This window comes from Panicum virgatum, chromosome 5K (assembly GCF_016808335.1).
Source record: "Panicum virgatum strain AP13 chromosome 5K, P.virgatum_v5, whole genome shotgun sequence".
NCBI lineage: Eukaryota > Viridiplantae > Streptophyta > Magnoliopsida > Poales > Poaceae > Panicum > Panicum virgatum.
Window position 1 is genome coordinate 2708379 of NC_053140.1, and position 18299 is coordinate 2726677.

At 46.6% G+C, this 18299-nt stretch overlaps 1 protein-coding gene across 1 annotated transcript; it reads left to right on the forward strand.

Moving 5' to 3' along the window:
* Window positions 1-11681: 11681 nt before the first annotated feature.
* Window positions 11682-16620, forward strand: LOC120705654. The gene is made up of 8 exons (XM_039990109.1): window positions 11682-11958; window positions 12640-12695; window positions 12780-12904; window positions 13074-13233; window positions 13473-13885; window positions 14041-14535; window positions 14956-15034; window positions 16043-16620. Exons 1-8 carry the CDS (start codon window positions 11878-11880, stop codon window positions 16182-16184), a joined length of 1551 nt encoding a protein of 516 aa, XP_039846043.1. The 5' UTR covers window positions 11682-11877; the 3' UTR covers window positions 16185-16620.
* The last annotated feature ends 1679 nt before the right edge of the window (window positions 16621-18299 follow it).

Below are 18299 nucleotides of genomic sequence, written 5' to 3' on the forward strand. Positions count from 1 at the left end.
GGATTTGTGCCTTCTTTTCAAGAAATAGTAGTAGTTCTGAGGATTATTTGTGGTTAATAACAAAAGACATAACTAATATTTCATAAATTTGGAGAACATACTTGCAGTTGGTCTTATAGCTACAGGACTGTTCTACTATTTTGTTGCATGACATTTTTCCAAGTGAAGAAATTGCAACAGATACCATGTGCAGTACGTGAGCAGTAGGCAAATATAAGCAGGCAGAAAGGTAATGGACATGTGAAGTTGAGGTAGTATTATGTACCAGTAATCAGTAGAAGGCTTCATCTATAGACAACATGCCACCTGAATAGAGAATTCTTGCTTAGATATACTTCCTGATAAACCATATACATTTTCACTCCTCCGGCATGCACTTGTAGTTCGAGATGCCCTGTTGCTAGTTGTCTTGGTACTGTGTCATTTGACAGGCACCAAGAATTGCAGCTTGGTTTCACTCCTTTCCTGCTAGAGCCAAAGGAACTATATGAGGAGGCTGCTACTACTTTCCATTCCTTGACATTGCTAGGAGCCTGGAGCTGAACACATTTAGCTGATACGAATTGATCTTTCTAAGAGGATTAATCTAGTAGCATCTCTGATAGCAATAATCATATGATGCTGATCTTCATGATGGTGCTTCATGATGCTCGACTGCTCGGGTAGCGCGTGATACAAACCTTCTCAGCATTATCCCATATCCAATGACCATTTCCCTGCACCGAAAGTAACAACCTTATTACCAATAGAGAGCTGAAGTGTGCCCTGCCTCCATATCCTCATCCACCCAGTTTGCATCCTGAAACTTACATATAGCACAAGACCACAATGCATCACATCGTCCCTGTTTGCACAGTGATTGCACCCAATCTTTTTCATTCCACGAGTACCCCAGATGCAGCACAAAACTGGGGAGCTGGAGGTAGCTGCAGTGCAGAGTCCTCGATGTGGCATTTCGTCGAACAGGAGGCCGGCTGCCCGACGTAAGATCGGAATCATGTAACCACGAACAGCTGCGGGGGCAAGGCAATGCATCGCCGGACTCAAGCAGAGGAATCCTTCATGGAAACCACGAGCGCACTGTGGCCATTATAGCCGATGCTGCCGAAGCTCAGCACAACCACGAAGATGACAAGTGTAGCCTTGGTCCGGACTCAGGACCTAGGACAACGGAAATTGGCACGAGGACGCCGAGAGATCTGCGCCGCGGCCGCGGCCGCCTCCGGAACCGGATCACAGCCTGTTGGAGAACACGACCCAGCGGCCTGGCAGCCACGCACGGCCTGCGGCATCTGGGCCTGGCCAGAGCTCGCCGCGACGCACCGCGCGCGTCCCGGGAGCGCTGGGCCGGGCTGTTGAACAGCGGTCGGGGACGGGGAGGGCCTTCGCCATTGCCGCGCTGGTCCCGTTCAGCGGGCGCACGCGCGAGGACGACCGGGACGCGGCGGTTGTCCGGCGAGGCAGCGACCCCGGGTGGACGGGGAGCCAAATACCGTCCAGGTGGTGGACCGCCGTCCCCCCCCCCCCCCCCGGATCCTTATCAACCGTCAGATCGGACTTGTGCGGCCGAGATTAGCCATAAAACTACATAAGGAGTAGGAGGAGACCTCTGGTTCTTCTTCCTCTCTCGACTCTCCCGTGCCCGTCCCCACTTCAACCAGAGGATCCGCCTCCCTCGGTGACGCGCTGAGCAGACCTCCTGCGAGCCGAGGGCCGCGGCACCGGTGGTGGATGGCAGGTTCGTCTGCTCGTTCCGAATTACGATGACGCACTGCCTGATCGTCCTGCTACTCGTGGTCGTGGCGAGGGAACGGGCTCAACAGAGGAGAGAACGGCGGCTGCCAGAAGATGGGACGAAATGTTTACTGTAAAGCTCCGCCGATGAGGCGATGAACAAATAGAGTTCTGCTGTGCCATTGTGCCAAGCGTGGCTTGCTTGGTTCTGATTTGCAGACTGCAGACAGCAAAAGGCATTCTGCAGGCGTGGCTACGAGTGAAAACATAGCATCGTCAACCCAGTGTTCCTCATGAAGAACTCACATCAGCCATCAGGTCATGCTCGAGCCTGAAGTCATGAAAAGGCCGTCGGGCTTCAGAGAAGAACGCTAAACAAATGAAGCCGCTTCTAATTTCTGAAGCAGCAAGAGATTCAGAGAATCGTTCAGCTATCTTCTCCGTCACCGTGGAATTGTGCAGACATCACTATAATGGCATACTGCACCTAGCGTAAGCAGAACCCCACAAGAAAAATGAACAAGGGGGGAAATGGCAAAGCTAACATAACTATGTACAGCTACACAGGCCTTTCCTCATCAACACTCTTCATTTCTGGTTCAGGCATGGAGAACCAGAGAATCGCTATATCAAGGGCTGGCTGAAGCCGGAAGGTTTTCCTCTCTAAAATAAAGGCGGAAGGTTTTCTTATGTTTAGGACTTGTCACTTGTGTAATTTATGGCGTCACTTTTGCCTATTTTATGGTGTTGAAAAGACAAACAGTATATACTGCTACGATCCTACTTATAATTTTGACATTATATGAAATCTTTTAATCAGGTGTTGGCCTCAAGGACTGTGAGGTGCTTCGAGCTCACTGAATAAAGTTCAGTTCGCACTTCGTAGTAAGTATGTCACCAGGATGAAGCCGAGCTTGGAAACTGGAAAACTTGTTCAGTACTGCATGCGCCAATTTGTTGAATGCAAACCTGAGCAACATCTAAAACATACTCACTGTGGATCAAGGTTCTAAATAGTTGGCTATAACCACCGCTATAGCTTTTGGAAGGTGAGAAAGTTAGGATATCCATCTCTTAGTTCGAAAAGGCTAAATCCGCTTATAGCCGGCTATATCCGACTATAGCCACTAAATCAAGATTTATTTAGCCAGTTAAACCATATAATTAGTCTTTATTTTTTGTTAGTTTAATATTGAACTTCGTCATTTACAAAATTTAGTATTTCGTCAATATAAGGGAATGAAGCCCAAGACATACTAATTTTCTTAATTTCATGTTTATATGTAAAATTACTTATAGATTTATGCATGGTGTTGAAGTAGAAATGCATAATTGTGAGAAGTTCTAGAAGATTAGAGAGTATGCATGAACCATAGTCACTACGCTTCATGGTGAATTATGAAATACTATAGAAATTAGATATTTATATGGTTAGATAAGTATGAGAAAAATTCTAGAGTTAGATATTTTGTAAAGAAATGTATAAAATATGGACACATTGCAAAACCATATGAGTCATGGAGTCATATAAATAGGAGTGATCCCCTCTTCTCTTGTCATACCATGGCATAAGAGGTCAAGTAGGAGATGACAAGATTGTCATGTGGCATAGTAGTGTCATGGTAGAGTAGCCACGTAAAGAGTGCAAGAGTCTTGTGTTGTACTAAGTTATAGTGAATAAATACCATGGCATAAGAGGTCAAGTAGGAGATGACAAGATTGTCATGTGGCATAGTAGTGTCATGGTAGAGTAGCCACGTAAAAAGTGCAAGAGTCTTGTGTTGTACTAAGTTACAGTGAATAAAGAGTTGAGTTCTCATATAGAGTTGGTCTCTCATATTAGTGTCTAGGTGAAGATGTTCTTGGTGTAGTTTGGGTATAAGGTCCATAGAAGAAGTGCTATCACACTACTATTTGATACAACTCCTCGAAAGTCGGTGTAAAGGTTAGGGGTGCAGATTTCTCAACACATGTAATTTGTATTCCTTTGTTTTTTTGGCCCATCTCATTTACTTTTGCTACCTTGTTTTTCTAGGATTCCAAGGGTAAGCCACCATTCTGCATGGCTTGTGAGGTGTCGAAAACTGAGCGTAATATCACAAAGGTAGAGCAGAAGATTGAGGAAGCTTTAGATGACTCCACAACAGAAAAGCTTGAAAGGGAAGTTGCCCATCTGAAGAATGTACTGACCATACTTTTGAGCACAGATGATGAAGGTAACACCCTAACTATTGTTTTGCATAGGTTCTGTTGATAGCTGCCTAATTGTGTTGTGTTTATTTCTATGTTCTGCTGCATAAAATTTTCCTTCAATGAACTCATGATCCGAGAGATTTATTTTGGATTTATGGTTCATGATTTTTTTAGGATTGTACCGACAAATCACACTGCCATATGAAAAAAAGAAAAAACTGTAGGAAAGGCAAAGTAAAACTAATACTATAACAGAGTCCTGGCATTTGAATTTAGCATGTGTAGTGTGGAGATGATTCTCTTCACATTGGTGTTCCATTTTTGTTCCCTTAATTCAGCTTACCAGATTCCTCTTGTTTCTGTCCTCTTGTAGGCGGAGACTGCAGTATCCATGGAGTCGTAGGAGCTGAGCAAGAGACTGAAACTGATTATTGATGTGCTTCGATAGTGCGCTATGGATGTGAGTTTTGGTCTAAGGTTTCCGTGGATGAGTGAGAGTGACGAGCGGAATTGAAGTTCTACTCCATGCTAAGGAGCTGTCAGCATATGCGATGCTATAATGACTTGTTGCTCTCATTTTCTGCTTGTTCAGTTCAACGCTTTAAAACATGGCTATTCAAGTGAATGGCAAAGCACTTCGAATTCCATTCATCATTTGAAATTTTGAATATGCATTATGTCTGTGATACTAAAATGAGCTGGTTCGTAGTACTGCGTGTGATGCGAAGGCACCAGCAACTACCAAGTGCTTGCAGAGATTTTAAGTTGTAACGCATGACAACATGATCGAAACTATCACTTACTTCACTTAGGGAAACGAAAGGTGCTCGGGTCGGGTGCCGCTTCACCAATTCGCGCGCAGCAACTAAACGGGGGTGACGGCTGCCATGAGTATGGTGACGACACAAGACAATGGCACCTTGGCGGTGCAAGAAGCTGTGCATTTCGTGCTTGATCACGTCCCAAGGCAAGTAATGGTGTGACCATCAACAAGGCCCAAGAGGCCTAGACAGGCGCCTCCTTTTAGACCACGAGTTTAATTTACGAGTGAGTTAAGCTGGTGGTTGGATTTGTTTTAGAAGAAACCAATTGCTTTGTTAGCTTTTGCTATACGAGTTGGGTCCCTTTTGGGGTACCCAGTACACTACTATCATCTTTCATTTTTTGCAGGTATCGTCTTAATCCTCACTGCATAGCGGCAACAGTAGATTTCTGGCCTACACTGTGGAACCGTCTTTTTTTTCCCCTTCCGTGACAATATTTGATTTTCATACAGCACTAAACTTGGCACCAGAGGTTCAGAAATTGATCTCGTCAGAATATTGGCACCAGAGTAGTCTATATTGCTAGCATCCGGCAATCGATCATTGCATCTTAATGCAAGTGAAGCAATGATGGTAATAAAGTTGGGCTTGGCGAATCCGACTGCCGATTCTTTCTCCTTTCTTTCTTTCTTCCAGGGTAATTTTGAATTCCGGTTGAGAGAATGAGAGTGCCCAGGCCCGTCGAAGGCCAGGAGCGAGGTGAGCGACCGCACAGGGCCCCCAAAACCGGAGGGCCCCCAAAACCGCGTCGCCGCCTCGCCGGTCGTCCGTCCGTGCCGCACCGCTGCATCGCCGTCTGCCGTCACCTCGTCCAGGGCTCCACGTCGTCAGAGGTGGAGCTACCCATACAGCAGCCAGCAGAGTGAGGCATATGCCCCAGCTAGCTCTGCCTCTGCAAGGGACCCGGGACCTCCTCTTCCGACTCCGGTGAGGTCACGAAGCGAGACTCCCAGCGGCGGCAGCGGCGCATCTGTTTGGGATTCCGCAAGGAAGATGAACAGGGATTAAGCAAGCGAACCGTTTTTCCTTTTGTTGGGCCGTCGGTGGCTGTGGCCCATCAAGCGTCATCCACTCATCCCCTGACCCGTGCCCCCCGGCTCGGTCCTCACCTAGCCCACTCACCCAGGCAGCAGGCATGCCGCCGCCGCAGCACTAGGAGCAAGGACGCTGCACGACGCCGCCACCCACTGCCGGTGCGCGCCGCCGCCCACCTCCACAGCGCGCTGTCGCTGCCGTCTGAGGGCCTCCATTTGCATTTCGCTCACGGGCCTCCAATTCCTGGAGACGGCCCTGAGAGTGCCTATCAAAATCCAAGAGCCCTCGATCTCAGCCGTCCAAACAAAAACTCACGACCCGATGGAATTTAACGGCTGTCCCCTAACAGCTGCCACGTCACATATAACGACAAAGAATCAGCAGAGAGCCAACCAACCACACGGGCTACCAAATTAACACGCCTCGCTCGCCGCACCACCGCGCCATGGCGAGCACGACGGCTGGGGACGGGGACGAGGCGCTTCCTAGCGCGTTCACGGACCTCAACTACGACCTCCTCTCCGTGATTGCGCTCTGGCTGCCCACCAGGGACGCGTACCGCCTCTCCGCCGTGTGCCAGTATCTGCGGCCGTTCGTGATGGAGCCCCAGTTCGTGGCCAAGCACCTCTCGCCGCGGCCACTGCCACCCCCCGACGGCGGCCCCGACGCTCTCGACATCCAGCCCCAGCGAAGGGTCGGCTATACCCACCTGACCAGCTCGTCGCCATCATACAGTGCCACAAACGATCCAAGCAAAAGGGCGAATGAACGAAAAAAAGTGACTGCATTTACAGCAATGGTTATTCAACAAAATTCTCAACGAAGCACACGGTATCTTTGAACATGAAGCGCTCCATGAGACCATGACCGACCTTTTACAGCATAAGCCTAAACACGAAGCATTCTCGTCACCTTACGATATCCACCATTGTTCGTTAAAAAAGTGAAGATCCACCATTCGCCATCTAGATTCGAAGCTGTTCGCATAACTTTGTGCATCCCTCTCTGGTCTCTACTGTTAGGGTCTGGAAGAGTAAACCTCGCTCTATTGATGGAACGTTGTGTACGTGGACGTGAAATGGTTCAGTCCGTAGCCTGAAGTTCCATTAGTTCAGGGCCAAGATGAAGATTTGGCTGCGGCAGCCTTTGGAAAATGTGCCTACCGCACCTTTGGAAGCTCATCACACAACCGCGTGCTCTCTCCCCCACTCCGAGGAAGCACAAAGTTCTTTTTTCTTGAGGGAGAGACAGAGAGAGAGGAAAATCCAACTTCTTTCTCCCTTCTGGTCTGGATTCATTCATGGGCTATAGATACAGGCCTACAGGCAGGCAACCTAACTGTAACTGGTCCTTTTGCCCGCTCAGGTCAGGTCGGCCCGGCCTCTCCGATTGTGTCTCTCTCTTTTTTTTTTTTGGTGGACTCTCCGATTGTGTCTCTATTAGGCAAGCCGCCTCTTCGGTGTTTCGAGTCCGAGAAGGACGGGGGAGTGGAGGGCCGGGCTTTGGTTGGAGTCTATAATTCTAGAGGGTGATCGATCCTATGAAAGACAGAGAAGAGAGAGAGAGAGAGAGAGAGAGAGAGAGAGAGAGAGAGAGAGAGAGAGAGAGAGAGAGAGAGAGAGAGAGAGAGAGAGAGAGGCGGAGATGGAGCAGGAAGCGCTTCGGACGACCGGGGCCGGGCCGCTGCTGAGGGAAAGCAGGTGGCGAAGCGCCGTTGCAGGTCGGCTCCGCCGGGGAAGATTTTGCGAGAGCTGACGCCGCGGGAGCGCAGGATGGCGGAGGTGCTCCTGTTCATGTGGCAGGCGATCGACGATGCGGAGGCGTACGGCGCCATGACGGAGGAGGAAGTGCAGGACGAGTACCGCCGGACGGGGAAGCTCCACAGGTACAACCAGGACAATGAGTGGCAGAAGCGCCTCGCCAGGGTCGCCAGGAAGTGGCCGCCGCCCGACGGCCTCATCCCCGAGATCGGCGACTACCTCAAGCTCCTCGAGGAGGACGAGCAGGATGATGGGGCCGAGCGATCGGATCAGGAGAAAAAAATAGATTAATCATCGGCTCATCGCCTGTTTTGTGGTCATCTTCATCTGTATCAAACATAACCTTTGTATAACACAATACATCTCTGAAATCAAATGAAATTTTTAAATCTGCACAGCTTGGTATCGTCTTTTGAAGCGCTTCTGAAATACTCGTGCACAGCCGGGTCGTCCGGGTTCGTAGTAGCAGTACTGCGCGTGATGCAAAGGCGCAAGTAATTACCACGCGCTTGCAGATTGATTGCGCACGTGGCCGCGGCGTTAGCCTCGCATACGAGGAGAGACCCAGCGAGCAAGGCCGCGGCCTGCCTAACCGCCTTGCGCCAAGCCAACTCTCCGCTTCCAAGGCAGAGAGGCGTGCGTGATCCATCACGACGACCCTACCACATGAGGAATTCGCGCACGGCCCCCCTGGGCCGTAGCTCAGCCCAGGTGCCCTCGGATGGCCCGGCCGTTTTTTCATTTTTATATTTTTTAAAAATAAAAATTTCAAAAATATATGTCCGTTTTGTAATATTTCAAAAATATCCCCCGGTCGCCCCCCATAGGGCGACATGGTCTAAGTGTAATTTTTATTCTTCAAATTTGCAACGATGTCCCTGGAAAAAAAGGAGCCTGTCGCCCCCCACGGGCGAGGGGGGGGGCTGTCCCCCCCCCGCGGGCGACAGGGGGGCCTGTCGCCCCTCCCCCCACGGGCGACCGGGGTAACCCCCTATATAAGCTCCAACCCCCCCTTCCCTCCTCATTTGAGTCCGAAAATTCCACAAAAAATCCAGAAAAAAAGAGAGGTGAGGAGAAGGGAAGCGGCGAAGCCCTGCCGGATTCAGCACTTGTGATCTACATGTTATTACATTTAGTTTATATAATTTTTTATTTAAGTTTTACGCATTTAAGTAGGAGTAATTTAAGTAGGGGTGAGTAATTTAATTTAATTAGTGCTATAGTAGAACCATTTAAGTATGAGTTTAATGATACTTTAGTTTTTAGTTACGTAGTAGTAAATTAGTTTAGAAAATTAGTACTACGCATTTATTATTACAATTGCAGTACTATTAGAAACGTGTTTATAAATTAATTATGATTTAGAATAGAATTTGGCATATGCAGTATAGAATTTGAGTGTCATCACGTAGTTATGAATACTTATACGTTGTAGTTGAATTCCATACTTAGTTTTTACGGATTATTGAATAAGGTAGTGAAGTAAAGAGTATAACTCGATAAGTATTATGTGATATACAGATATGTCGAGCAAGATGCAGTTTCAAGTATTTTATGGTGAATACAATGTTATGTATGGGCCAAATAGAGTATATTTTTCTGCCTTTAAGTGCACATCTAGCGGCATAGATAAACATCTGTAAATGAGTTTTGGTTCCATATGTAAGTGGCTGCAGCGTGGGTTCCGTGTGTGATCCGTTGACACATGTGATCACTGTCCAGTCTCTTGTTAATTGGGAGGTAGAAAGTGAATTATGGGAATTGATGATGATACACGGCACTGATGACTGGCAGAAGTACATGCAAGCAACTCTAGAGCGTGGGTGGCCTCTGGCCATTCTTGTTCAAATCCGGGAGAAGACACAAAATGAAATCGAACAATATGCAGATCAAGAAACTCCGAGCATTCGAAGAGAGACCAATTATGTTGAGCAAGATGAGTCAGAAGATACAGAGAACCATGCAGAGTGTTTCAATATGGTTATGCGTTCTTGTCGTGCCTTTCCTCTTGTGGGAATTGTTGAGTTCATCATGTATGGGTGCATGAAGTATTTCAGAGAGCGTTACACGACTGCAAGCATAAACATCAGCAACCCCAAATTCAGTTTTGCAAAAGAGTGACACAATATATGCAAGAGAAGATTGAAAAGACCAAACTGCACCGCGTCATATCGACAGGTACAATGGAGCATAGATTTGAGGTTCTATGCAAGTATAGAAGTGGTCGTGGTATCCGTAGAGATAGGGTGGTACATGAGAGTTTGATTACAGTAGATGTCAAAGCCTTCTGCTCCTGCATGAAGCCTAAGTTATTGCATTTGCCATGCTCCCATCTCATTGTGGCATGTGCAGCCAGGAGTATTTGTTTCACCTTACTTCAGCAAGGAAGCAGCTGTATCCACCTGGGGACATGAGGTATACGGGATTGGAATTGTGAGGCCTTTCACTCAGGATCAGTTGCGTGATCAGTTGCGTCAGGTAGTGCACAACTTCGGAAGACGTGTGCAGTACGAAGACAGCCACGGGTCGTCCCAGGCCTCGTCGTCGTTCCCGTGTCCGTCGACCGTGCACGGGCCGACGTCGCAGTTCTTCCCAAATGCAGGTAACGTACATATCTCTTTAAAATTACATCAAGTGTTCCTACATATTTATTAATATCACATACAGGATACGATCCAGCTACTGCGTTCGGCCATACTGGAATGTTTAGAGGGACAGCACCAGTTGGCGGACCATATCCAGGGATGGTACCGGGCCACAGATACCGGCCTACACAGGTTAGTTTATGTTTCGTATTTCGGTTTCTACATGTCATGAGAAAATATACGAGCGTACGCTAACATCCACATTTTTTGCGTAGGATTCTACCCCCATGCGGGCGCCGTACCTTCTTCTTCCTCCTTTCGACCAGATAACGAGACCTTCACCTTAGACGACTTCGACAGCTTGAGTCCAGAAGAGCCTGCCGCGCAAGGTGAACCCGATGTCTTGGGGTATTCACAGCTAGGAGAGCACCACTTGGGATCTCTCTGCAGCAGACACCGCATCCACTTGCGCGTCCTGAGCGACAGGTGAGGTCTCCGGATGTTCTCATCTACTCCGAGGGCCATGTCCGTGCCCAGCAAAGGGCTAAGAGGGTCCGACGCCCTAGGGGTGGTTAGATATATCTGATGTTTGAATCTCTGATGTTTATTTGTAATGAGATAGCTGTGGACCGCTTATTTGTATCCGATGTTTATGATTGTGCTAGTTTACTTGTCATTTGTTTCTATACATATTATTGATGTGAACTTATTATGTTTGTGGGTTCCATAATGCTCGTGAAATAAGGGAAGTTCTTGCGATTTTTTCCCGTGATTTAATGAAGGACAAGTTAGGTGCGGTAGGAATTAGCGGCCGAGATCCTGCCGACGATGATGACGACTACACGCTCGAATAGCTCAAAATAGGAACCATAGTGTATCTAGCTGCGAGTACGAGATCACATGTTGCCACTGCTCAGCACGGCGATCACGGGTTTTCCAAATGTCGCATTCTTTGCCCAGACATACGTGACCCAATAGCAGTGCCCTTCCACCATTTCAAAAAGTACGCAATTCGGCAGAGCTTCGCCGTTTTTCTTCTTCTCAACCCTCTCTTTTTTCTTGAATTTTTAGGCTCAAATAACAAAGGGAATGGCGGCATAGGGCCTGTCGCCCCAGGGGTGGGCGACAGGCCCCTGTCGCCCGTTGGGGGGGGGGGCGACGGGGCCTTTTTTCCCAGGGATCTCATTGTGAATTTGAAGAAAAAAAATTACACTTAATGCCTGTCGCCCTATGGGGGGCGGCCGGGGTATTTTTGAAATATTTCAAAACGGAAATATATTTTTGAAATTTTTATTTTTAAAAAATATAAAAAAGAAAAAAGCGCGATGGCCCGGCCCGTTTATTTTTTGCGTGGGCTGCGTCGTGGCGTGGTGCTGCGCTCTCCGTCGTCCGCCGTGCCAGCTCCGTGCGCTCGGTCCACGTACACCGCAGGGCGCTGCGCCGCCCGGGCCTTTGCGTCAGCCTGTGCGGCCGCCCGCCCGTCGTGCACCACACCGCGGGGCCGCCGGTAGGGCAGCAGGATCCCACTGCCTGGGGCCGCGGCCTCCCCGCTGCGCGCCAGGAAATTAGAGACGGCTCCAATCCAAATCCCGCGCGCGGCCCGCCGCGCCGTCCTCACGGCTGCTGCTCCTCCACCCCCTGATCCGGAAACCCTAGTCCCGCGGGTTGTCGAGCCCTTCGTCCCCCCCCCCCCCCCACCCCACCCCGCCAGGTTCGGACTTCTGAAAGCCCTTCCGGCGCGGGAGGATGGCGGGCGGGGCCGCGGACCAGTCGCTGCTCGACCTGCTGCCCCGGATCCACGCCCTCTTCTCCGACCCGCTTCGCGTGGTGAGTGGCAGAACCGATCCCCGCTCTGTATTCTCGTCCTCCCCGTCTCGTGGCGCGTGGCTAAGCTGTTCCGTTGATTCCTACGATTGGGGGGTTAGGTGTCGTGGATTCTGTCGGTTTTGTTGCTCATTTGGGCGTGGTTAGGACGGGGTCTCTAGTCCGCGTCGCGGTAATTTTTGATGAGGTTGTTGACTTTTGTTGTGCACTTGTGGTTTTGTCTGGTTACCACAATCTAATTCTGTGGGGGAAATAGCTCAAAATCACATTGCTTCCTGCATATCTGTTTATGCAGTGCCACTCTTCGTTCATAGAATAGAGTTAAAGAAAAAAGACACCATGTTTGATGCTTAAATCATGAATACTATGTTCCTAGGTAATTCCTTGCTGAAACCTGCGTATGCGATATGCTTAGTTGTCATTTAAATTCGTTTGGCGTTGCTGTCTCACAAATGATGAAAGCAAATAACTGAGATATCTATTTTTGATAGTTTATTTATCCACAGTTAGGAGGGATTATAGCACATGGTGATACTTGAACTCAGTATGATGAAACCGTTATATGCCTTTTCTCACTTGAGATTATTGCTATCTTGTCTAGTTTTCCTTCACCATACCATTTTGTTATTGGAATTGGTTTCCTGGTGCCAATGTTCCAACATTTCATTTGTGCTTCTATAACAGATTTCATATAAATGGCTTAGTCGGAACTTCTCTGTATCGTCAAATGATGCCAAGAGGTAACATTTCAGCTTTATAATGTTTGCCTCTGGGAAAATCTAATATCATGAGCATGACTTATGCAATTCGCATATTTCATTCAGGTTGCTTCAGGAGTTTGTCAACAAAAATGGAACCGACCTCCAAGTGATCTACAGTGTGTCGGGGTGGCTAAAGAACAATCCCCAAAATTACTGTGTAAAACTCACTTCTGGCCCAAAACTTGAAGGTAATGCGTGAATTTCTAGTTTCTTCCCATGCGTATGGTACATTTTCTGAAATTATGGTATCTAGAAAATTGGATCTGAAATTTTTTCTGTCTTCGCTCGCCAGTTATATGCTGTTTTTTGTTGTGTCGAATCTCTTACCTGAATAGTTAATATCTTTGTTCCATGCAGAAGCAAGACAAGCATTCAAAGATTCTTGTTCGGTCCAGGTCTACAGTATCCAGGCTTGTATTCCAAAAGATACAGCTGTACTTTGGAATCCTGAATTTGTGCAGGCAGAAGAACTTTTCAACCAGCCTTTTGATGTAGAGAACTGTTTGAGAGATAATAGGTACTGTTCTCTTAGCCCCCTTGGTTTTCCTCCCGAGTCTCAAGTCTCAAGCAGGCATACATAGAAAGGAATTGTAAGGGAAGACCTAACCAGAACTAAACACACAGAGGGAGGCAGATAGAGTAATAATATATAAAATAGCAAAATCTAAAAGATAACAACTGGATGCAAACATTACACTTATGTGCATATAGATGTATGTTACTTGAATCCTGATCATTATTCACAATTATGCACAGGTTTTGTGGTGTTTTGAATTCTTTTGTCAAACGAACATCCAGTGGGAAGCATGTGAATTCATTGCCACCAAAGCCTGTAAATAGTGCTACAGCAGTAGCACAGTCAAAACCTATTGTTACTCCAACGGAGCAGTTTGTTACTGCTCGGCAGCAAGATTTACCTGGACCGTCTAATCCAAAGCAGGGAGCAGGCAATAAGTCTGAAAAGGGTAATTCCGCAGTATTAGATAAAGCTGGCAATGTTCCTGTTGTCAAAGAACCATCAGTTGCTGCCCATGCTAACAAAAATAAAGCTCAGAATGGCAAGGCCTTGACTGGTAATGGTGGATCGCTGGCTAACATGTGGGGCCGTGCATCAGCAAAACCAAAGCCTCCAGCTACCACTAATTTTACAGCTGTAGCAAGTGTTGCAGGTATTGTTCCACAAATGTTCATATTTATTCAGTTTGTTTTACCTGTGTACAACTCCCATCACACATGTAGTCCTTTCAACTAAAAAGAAACACATCTTTTCCTGTATACTCTTTGTAGAATACTACTGTATACCTCACTCTGTTAATATTTACAGCTACTGCTGATGCACAAATATGTGCAAAGGAGGAAGCAGATGCTGATAGCAGCGACGATGAACAGGGAATAAAGTACAAGAGCGGATCTTGCGGTGCAAATAACAGAAAAAGAAGAGCAGTACTTGATTTTTCAGATGATGAGGAAGATGGTAATATTGTAAGCATTGCATCTCCTGAGCTACCAAAACAGCATGCCCCGGACCCTGTTACCGAAACTGCTGAAGAAACTCGAGCAAATCAAAAGAAATTGGAAAATAAAGATGATGTACCAAATAATGTGAAAGGTTGTTCAAGGGGGTTGGAGTCTGAGTTCGCTTCTGAATGTAAAACCAAAAGTGTCAGTACTATGAACCATTCTGGGATTACTTTAAAGGAAAAGAGCAGTGATCCTCCAGTGAATGATAATAAGCTGAATTCCACAGCTGAGCCTGCTTCCACCTCACCGAAGAGAAGAAAGGTTTTGAAGAAACGCATAGATGAGCGGGGAAGGGAAGGTATTTATACTGAGCTCTGTAAAAGACGCTAGCCATGCTCAGTCTTTTTTTTTCCGTTTATGCTTGGCTGCCAAAGCAAACACAGTGATGACAAAGGAAACTCGTCATGATTCTGCTGACATGCTGTGTTAAAATGTTGATCTCGTGCAAAATAATTTTGATAATCTGCTGTGAAAAGAATAATTTTGAGAAGCTATGGTTAAATGATGTAGTATCAGAACATTGAAAATTTTTTAGGTGATCTAATTTATTTTATTTTAGTATGATTGTCCACAAATTTTTTATATGCACTAATTATTTATGTTATTGATATCACTTATTTTTTTGCTGGTTATGTCATGTGCTTTCTCATTTGATAGTATGATTCATGATTCTAAACCTGTTGGAAGTTTTGCTTATAATTGCTTATACCCCTTTCAGTTACTGAGGTGGTTTGGGAGGGTGAAGCTTCTGCGGGTGACAAGACAGAGAAGAATGTGACAACTACTGCTTCTAGTGGGTAAGTAATACACTTATTTTTATTTTGCAACATGTGAACTTTCTTGGTAATCCTTATCTACAAAATTATATCTTCATGTTTATACTTGAAACCATACAAGCACAGTTGATCCTGGAAATGAAGCAGATATTGCTTGACTCTTGTCACATACTATCTTTTCTTGTCTAGATCATCAAGGGCAAAAGGAAAATTACATGTTGATTTCAATATTCTACCCATATAAGAATAATTCTAAAAATTCTAAAGTTCTATAGACACTTGTTTAGCTGAAGTCGCATTAGCATCAATTTTGAAGTCCTCTTATCTAGTGATTTGTTTGGCTGGTGACTCCCCAAATTAGCAGAGAAAAATCTGCAAAGTGGTCTCTCTATCCTATCACAGTTCCCTTTTGTAAAATGCTACAGCTTAAGGTCTTAATGTAGAGAAATTTTATTGCCTGGGCAATTTGAAAGCTGAACAAAGGACCTATCTGCATTTTAGATAGTAACCAGCAGTTCTTGCATAAAGTAATAGTATTAAATTTCAAGCTTTGTGGTAACTTAATTTGATGCTTGAAGCAATATGTTACCTGAATCATTCAGTTGATGCTCATCATCCTACTATGAGATATGCCTGAAGTGATGAGTTACCCATCAGTTGATTACTGATCTTTCAGTCTTATTTCTCAGAAACCTGAATTCTTTGTTATCCATTTCTACTATACAGTAGCTGATGCAACTGATTGTGATTGTTTCAAATGAATATACCTGGAAGACTAACCTGTCACGGAAAAGCGTCTACCAGTCTGTTTTCCTTAGATCTGTTTGCTTCTTGAAATTCCTTAATATGGGTACATATGTACATACTGGTAGAGATGCATTTTAAGAGCAGCACCTCCGACCTGATTTTCATCTTTTGTTGATGATCATCAACATGTTATGAGATAGCTTGTGCAATTGCATTCATTTTCGGTTTCACTGCCCTGCTAAACCTACTGATGTCTCTCTGCAACCTCCAATTTTCTGCCAGGTCGACTCTTCCAAGCAAGCCACAGCCATCAGCAAACTCTGACAAGAGCAAAGCTCCAAGCAAGGCAGCAGGCAGCAAGAAACCTGCGAAGGCCGCCGGCACCAAGCAAGGGAGCATCATGTCATTCTTCAAGAAGGCATAGAGCCTGCAGGCTGCACAACGCTTATCAGAGATGACCTTGTCCAGGAAACTGCATTCAGCCACGGAACTGGGCCCCCGGCTAGACGTCTCTGAAGTGGCTCCTCTTGTACCTGAATCACGTCGTCAGGTCGTCGAACAAGGACCAGTGGAGGCAGGCGTCCGTTAGCTGTACCATTTTGCTGTAGCAAGTGTAGTGAGCGTTGGTTGAATCAAGCAGTGAGGACACGTTTAGGAGTTCGGAGATTGTCTTGGTGTAGATGTGTGCATATAATTGTACCGAAGGCGACTCAAACCTTTGCACTTTGCACGGTGTTGTGCTGTGTGGAAGTGGAGGAAGAAGCACTACTGGTTATCTTTTCCTGGTTTGTTAGAACAAACACCGGAAAATGTATGTCAGTATGTGTGAGAGATGGCCCAACGATATGGGCCTCTGAAAAGTTGCGTAGGTGCTCCGTATTCGCTCGTGAGCCAGACTCTTGCCTGCGTCCACCGTCCGTTCAGATTCCGAGATTCAGGGTGTGGGCGTGAGCGAACTCTGACAGGAGCACTGTTCTGTGCGACACCTCCCGCTGCATGCCCCATGATTGATGAATACTGATCGATCTCTCCAGCTTCACCCAATGACGTGCCAAGTAAACCTCTGAGTAGTGAGTGCAAAGCGAATCCATCCAATGATCCAAGTGTATCCAATCCAACTGACCAACAACCTACTCCGAACCCTTTTAGGCGCTTGCTCGTATCTGATTGCTGCGTAAAGCGAAGAGAAGTAAAGGAGGCGCTGCGTGCCAGGAGAGTAGAGTGAGACGCAAGGAAAGCGAGATACAGTACACACTATGATCCTGTCGCCACCCCCGTGTTTCCATTCGAAAGTAGTCTCGCACACGCACGAAGGGTGGTAATGGGCCATAGTCCTAGTGACCTCTTCACAGCTCAACAAATTTTTTAAATTATTTAATTTAAAATTACATAAAATTAGAGTCCGACTATTTCAGAATCCAACTCTTAGATTTTCTAGTTCAAGATCTCAGCCACTTTGCTACCCCTACGCACGGTCCACACTGACCGTGTTATTACTGGACAAGGCAGAGAGCCGAAACCCGCTTCCGGCCGCCCGTGCGCGCGTCGACGCCTTGCCTTTTATCACTGTAACCGCCAAGTCGCGATCCTGGTGGTGGCCTGCCTGCGCCACGCTGCCAACGGCATTGGCATGATTACGCCACGCGACGCGCGCGCGGGCAGCTTCGTTCGCGCCATCACGCGGTCGACGCGGGGGGGCTTCAATTCTTTCGCGCCATCACGCGGGCGCTCAATCAACGACGTGCTTATCTAGCTAGTACCAGTATGAGTAGTATCCGATACAAGTACTAAGCGCAGAAAACCATCATGGATGGTGACTGGCGGAGCTGTGATTCAAATTGAGAGGGGCTCATTTTCGTTTCTTCTTCCTTCCTCCTTTCTTTTTCTTCTTCTTTCTCTTCCTTTCTTGTTCCTCTTCTTCACTCATGTTTGAAAAATGTTGGAGAGGCTTTTAACTGAGCGCCACGGGGAGAGGGAGGGAGAGAAGCTGCCTTGGATTCGAGGATGACAGCGATCGCTAAGGGCTTTTAACTCCGAGTTTTTTACATATGTCCTATTATGAACAAAATCAAAATATCTACATAATGGCACACAGGTAAAAGATTCTTTTAACTCCTCTCTCTCTCAATCTCTCTCTAACTTATAATTTCAGACGCTGCTAGTAGCACATACAGTACATACGTTGCTGGCCATGGAGACGACGGACGGGCAACGTACGTGCCACCTCGACCGCGTTAGTTCCTAATCTAATAATCCCTAGCTCGTTAGCAGCAGCAGGCACGTGCACGTCAAATTCCGCGTGGTCTACGTGGTTGCATAATGGCCTTGTTTGGTGAGGCTAGATTTCTAGCACGCACAAATCCCGAAAAAAGAATCTCGTATGCATGAAGCACTAAATGAAGTCAATTTGCAAAACCTTTTTAGGAATGAGTGTAACTTTTCACGACGAATCTAATGAAGGTAATTAATCGATAATTAGCTACAGTTATGCTACAGTAACTATCCTCTAATCGCGCGGTCAAAGACCTCATTAGATTCT